This window comes from Elephas maximus, chromosome 7 (genome assembly GCF_024166365.1).
Source record: "Elephas maximus indicus isolate mEleMax1 chromosome 7, mEleMax1 primary haplotype, whole genome shotgun sequence".
NCBI classification, from domain to species: Eukaryota; Metazoa; Chordata; class Mammalia; order Proboscidea; family Elephantidae; genus Elephas; species Elephas maximus.
This window is the reverse complement of record NC_064825.1, coordinates 108,128,566-108,134,461: the sequence shown is the minus strand read 5'-3', so window position 1 is coordinate 108,134,461 and position 5,896 is coordinate 108,128,566. Positions and strand designations below refer to the sequence as shown.

At 35.1% G+C, this 5,896-nt stretch overlaps 1 protein-coding gene across 1 annotated transcript; it reads right to left on the bottom strand.

The window, feature by feature from the left end:
* Positions 1-227: 227 nt before the first annotated feature.
* On the bottom strand, positions 228-1,184 carry LOC126080900 (olfactory receptor 10AG1-like). The gene has a single exon (XM_049892116.1). It carries the CDS (start codon positions 1,167-1,169, stop codon positions 228-230), a length of 942 nt encoding a protein of 313 aa, XP_049748073.1. The 5' UTR covers positions 1,170-1,184.
* Between the last annotated feature and the right edge of the window lie 4,712 nt (positions 1,185-5,896).

Below are 5,896 nucleotides of genomic sequence, written 5' to 3'. Positions count from 1 at the left end.
GGTCTCATCAAATAATGAAATTATAGAATTACTAATGGAATGATTTTCTATCAGCTGACACATATTACTTACATAACTTGAGCAGGAAGGCCCAACATTACAAGTTATTTCTCATTTGGAAATAATTGGTATAATATGGAAGACAAGGTATACATATACTGAAATTGGATTGAAAATATGTGAGAAAACAATTCTTATACATTTAACTCATACTTTAATGAAGTTAATTATTTGCATAGCAATTTTCTCAGTGCAATTATAACATCTTTGTTCCTTAGACTATATATCAAGGGATTAAACATAGGAGTTAGGATAGTGTAGAAAAGAGAAAGCACTTTGTCAGTTCCCTCTGAGTCTCTAGTGTTGGGTCTTAAGTATGTAATAATGGCTGATCCAAAGAATAACACCACAACCATAAGATGAGACGAGCAGGTAGAGAAGGCTTTGGCTTGGCCTGTGGCTGATGGCAGCTTCAGGATGATGGAGATGACTTTACTGTAGGAGCCAAGTATCAACAGAAATGGAACCATGACAAATAACACAGAAACTATGTAGACCAACATCTCATTTACAAAGGTGTCCCTGCAAGCCAGCTTGAGTATTGGGGGGATGTCACAGAAGAAGTGGTTAATTTGGTTAGATCTACAAAAAGGCAAAGAGAAAATCTGATAAGTCTGCCCTATCATAACTGGAATTCCAATGGTCCAGGACCCAGTCACCAACTGGATGCAGACTCTGTGGTTCATGACTAGAGGGTAGTTCAGGGGGTTACAAATGGCCACATAGTGGTCATAGGCCATCACTGCCAGGAGCAGACACTCTGTACCTCCGAACATAAGGACAAAGCACATCTGTGTAGCACAGGCAACTAAAGAAATTATTCTTCTCTGGGTTCCTAGATTCATCAGCATTCTGGGAAGAGTAGCTGATACATAGCAGATTTCCAAGAAGGAAAAATTTGCTAGGAAAAAATACATAGGGCTCTGGAGAGCAGGATCCATTTTTGTTATTAGAAATATGGTGCCATTGCTCATCAGGATAATGATATAGATGGTTAAAAATAATCTAAAAAGAAACCACTGGAGATGGGGCGTGTCAGCAAAGCCCAAGAGAACAAATGCCATCAGTTCTGTTACATTTTCTTCTGGTGGTTTTTCTTGATGATTCATCTGTGGAAGAGGTAAATTTACATGTGCATTTCCTTTACTGTCCTGTATCTCTTTACGTATGTCCCACAACCTCCTGTTAAATTGCAGAAAAAGAATTCTCCTCAAATTTATTTTAAGATCATTTCACTACACTTTCAGAGCACAGCTCAGGATAAATCAAGTGGTTAAGAGCTTGGAGGCTAACCAAAAGTTTGTCAGTTGGAATACACCAGCCACTCCTTGGAAGTCCTATGGGGCAGTTCTACTCCGTCCTACAGGGTCTCTATGAGCTGGAGCTGACTCAACAGTACCTAACAACAACAACAACTTACCTTACTCAATAAAGGTATACTGAAGCAGTTGGCAACTGCTGGAGATGGACCCTCAGCTTTGCCATCTAATCTCACTTTAAATTAATTACACATCTTGACAATCCTATTGTAATTCTCTATGTGTTTTCTCAGTCAAACTTCTCAAACACTGTATCATAAACTATCTTCTAACATGAATTTTCAACTGCCTGTTTCATTGTTTCATTTCCCCTTCACTTGATGATTTTAAGCATATAAGTTCCTATCACACAGTTCATATTATATAGTTTAGAAGAAAATTGAGGGAATATTTTGTTTTACATAATGGAATAAAACAAGTATCTTTTTGTAGGATATTAAATGGGTAAGATAAGAGAATTGTATTTAGGGAAATTAGCCTGGGTTCATTGACTCAGATATAAAGAATATTTGTGGTCACACTGGAAAAACAGAGGTAGCATGCAGGGTTATTATTTACCTGTGTGTATGTGTGTGGGACAGGAGGAAGAAAGATATTGACCGTTATGTTATACCCACTGTTCTGTGTGCACCCGCCATTATTTTCATTGTTACTCAAAAAGTTAACTCTTCAGATAACTTTTTTTTGGAACTCACTTTTCTTTAGGTATAGATATTGAGACTTACTAAGTGTGGATAATTTGACCAATTGCACATAGGTTTTGTGACTGCAAGTCAGTATCTTTTTTTTTTTTTTTCCCAATAGTCTTGAGTTTGGCCCCTATCTCCATGGTTTATTACCTGTGTGATATTATGCAATTATTTGAAGTTTCTAAGATTTACTTGTTGGTGAGAATTAAATGAAATAAAATTGGTAAAATTTATCAGCTACCTCCCAATTTTAAACTGTTTACTTATTAGTTATTGTTCTATGATTATGATTGTGGTAACTTGTGCTTTAAGCCTGTAGCCCTAGGATTTAACAAATCGCCCAGTTAAGTAGGTATTTGACAAAGTGGTTTTGAGTTCGTTTGTTGGCAATTATTTTTCTCACCATTCCTTTCATCAGGGTCAGGACAAGGAATAGCTAGTGAATCTCCTAAGGTGCGAAATTTGAGAAGGCATTCAGGGCCATCCTTGAACTTGATGGAACCTGAAAGGAAGTGGCTCCTTAAATTTTGCAAGAGTCATGGTGCCTCTTGCCTCGTCCTACTTTTCATTTCTCCATTCTAATGGGTTTGAACTTTGTCCATGAAGCAGTGGAGAAGTATGGTGCCATGGCAAAAAATAGAAACCAAAACCATTGTCTATGAATCAATTCCAACTCATAGGATATCATAGAACTGTCCCATAAGGTTTCTGAGGCTGTAAATCTTTAGGAAAGATGACTGCCACAACTTTATATCAAGGAGCAGCAGGTTGGTGTGAACCACTGGCCTTTTGGTTAACAGCCAAGTGCTTAATCACTGCATAACCAGGACCCCGTGCCCCTGATTAGAGAATAGTGTTTCTCAGACAGGCCGGAACTAAATTGTAGTTCCAACATCATCTAGCCGTGTGATGACTTCATGCAAATTAATTAATCTTCCCATGTCACAGTTTACTCAACTGTAAAATGGCCAGCAACTATATAAACATTTAGTGTTGTTATCTGAATTAAATTGTTTAATATAAGCTAAACACCTTGAAGAAGTTCTGACATTTATAAAAGACTGTTATTATTGTTATCTATTATTATTATTATTATTGTTATTAATGGTTCTTTATATCTAGTTTGTGGACATGTAACATCTGTTGTACTCATCACTGGTGAGCACATAGAATTGCAATTAGGGTAAAACCCTTTGCATTTTCTTTTACTGATACTAAATGATCTGAGATGTAAAAACTGTGACTATTTTCCTACTTGAAAGCAATATAGAGCCTAGAAAATGGGTGTTTACCTAATATGGTACTTAGGCTCGATTCTAAACTGAATAAAGGAATAGACATTATTAAAATGAAAGCATCACTCTTAAGAGGGAGAGAAGAATTAAGACTCGCCAGAGGATAAAAGAACCAAATCCTTATGTATTCCTTTACAAATGATAGCATTTAATAAAAAATAATTTGTTATTTGAATACAATGACTTTGATTGCTAAATGAGATAACATTTCTAATTGTACAAACTCAGGTCTTTGGTGATGAAATTATCCATGTATAACATTAAATATGTAAGATTTGTCTATGGTTTTCTCAAGAGAACAAGGTAGAAAGAGCAGAGATTTACCCTGTGTGTTCTACCAAAACTATCTGTATTACTCTTCTTTCTTGGAAATGTTTAAGGTCTTATTACTTTAAGGGAAATAAAACTTAATGTTATCATATTTTTATTTGAAATTTAAGCATCCATCCCCTGGAAAAAATCTAAATGGTTAAGTAACGTGTAATCATATTCTGACTGAGTCTTGGTTGCTCAGTGGTTAAGTTTTTGGCTGCTAACCAAAAGGTCGATAGTTTAAACTCAACAGCCACTATATGGGAGGAAGATATGGAAGTTCTACTCTATTCTATTTTCCCTTTACTCTATCTTGTATTGCCCATGGAAGGCAAAGAGTTTGCACTGGTTAACAATTTTTATGATTTGGATAGATATAAGTCACTGTCAATGTCCCCACTCTAAACCTCAGATATGTTAGTATTTTTGATATAAATTAGAAACATAAACCCTGAAATTAATTTGAAAACCAATATGAACTTAAAGCTTTACATTATTTTATACATTCTTTAATGTAAGAATATGATTTTCTTTAAAATAAATGTTTCTTGGATTCCTTGACTATTGTGAATTTATTTCATGGATTGTTTTATTTTAAATGTCTTATTAAAATGCCATCAGAACTAAAATACATAAATATGACACTTATTTGCTACAATCTTTGATAGAAATGAAGTTTTCCTATAATATTATTTAGTATTCTTAAAAGAACATAGCAGGTTTTCTAATTTTCAGTGTTTCAAAGTAATTTAATATCACTATTCAAAATCATTAAGGTAAATCATATTTAACAGAGTCAGAAATACAAAGACACTGCTTTAATAAAAAAGCACATTTGCTACTGTATATAAATATTAATTTTAATAATATCATGAACTAAAGTTCAATATTAATATAAAAGTACAATATTGATATAATACATTTCATATTTACCATTCTTATTTTTGATAATAGGAGCCCTGGTGGCTCCGTGGTTAACTTCCTCAGCTGCTGTTAGTTAGAACCCACCATCCAATTCACAGGAGAAAATTATGGTAGTCTGCGTCCATAAACATTTACTGCTTTGGAACCCCAATGAAGCAGTTATACTCTGTCCTGAAGGTTCGCTGTGAGTCGTAATTGACTTGACAGCAGTGGATTTGGATTTTGATTTGTCTGTGATAATCTTGTTTTGTCCTCCCTGAAGAGCGTTTACTTATTTAAGGATTTAAATTTCTTTGGCTGAAAAAAAAAAGGATTTAAATTTCTTTGGCTGAAACAACTTGTTTAATCAATGGTATTCAGTCCACCTTTAAAACAGTGTACTCAGTTCAAATGTGGAATGCCCTTTAAATACCAAATAGTTATCTCTACCCCTGAGATCTCTTCCACCTGCTACAGTTAAATTTCTAATTAAACAAATCTCATTGGCATTCTCTGGTTTATTTATTTATTTTCCCAGATAGCTCTCTGTCCTTCCAGAATACTGTTCTTCTGCAGCCTCTCAGTGGAATAGAGCGTGCAGGGAGTTTTATTTCATAAACTTGAGTAGGGTCCTGGATTGCCCTTAACTGAGCAATACCTCCCACCCAAAACTGACCCAAATTCAATTGTCCCCTCATCTATTATGACTGCTTCATATGGACCCTCTGTTCCTATTAGATTGAGCTCTAGTCACATTTTCCTTTAGTTATTTTCTTCTCTGACACAGATGTCTTCATCCAAATTCTGGGGCTGGCCCCTGCAAAAGTTGTAATAAATGTTCTGATGACAAAGAATATTTTTACCTATTAATCATATAATATATAACTTATTTCTTCAGGATGACCTGGGCAAACTGAGAACTGGCTGTTGGATATATTAAATCCAGTTCAAAAGCTTTTTTTTTTTTTGTCCCAAGATTAATCCCAACAGGGAGACTTTTATTTTCCTTGCAGCATTCCACCATCCATCCTCAATTTCGTTCCCTCTGTGAATCCACTTTTAAGGGGTGATTCCTATTAAACTCACTTAGGAGAAAATAAGATTCTGACATAAGTCAAGCTGAAATCAGAGGCAAGACTCTAGGTCAGTGGTCTGTCTGTTATTACAAAATACCTTTCGAGGCTTCAAATCTGAGTGATGCTTAAGACTGTGTATCAACTTTGCTGAGACATGATTCTCAGTGGCTTGGCAATTATGGTGTATTTTGGCAGTCATATAATGATATAATCACCTCCATGATGAGTTCTGATATGTGATC

What these genes read in the sequence shown, in the direction of transcription:
- LOC126080900 (XM_049892116.1), bottom strand. Translation starts at nt 1,169, where the DNA reads ATGAATCATCAAGAAAAACCACCAGAAGAAAATGTAACAGAACTGATG.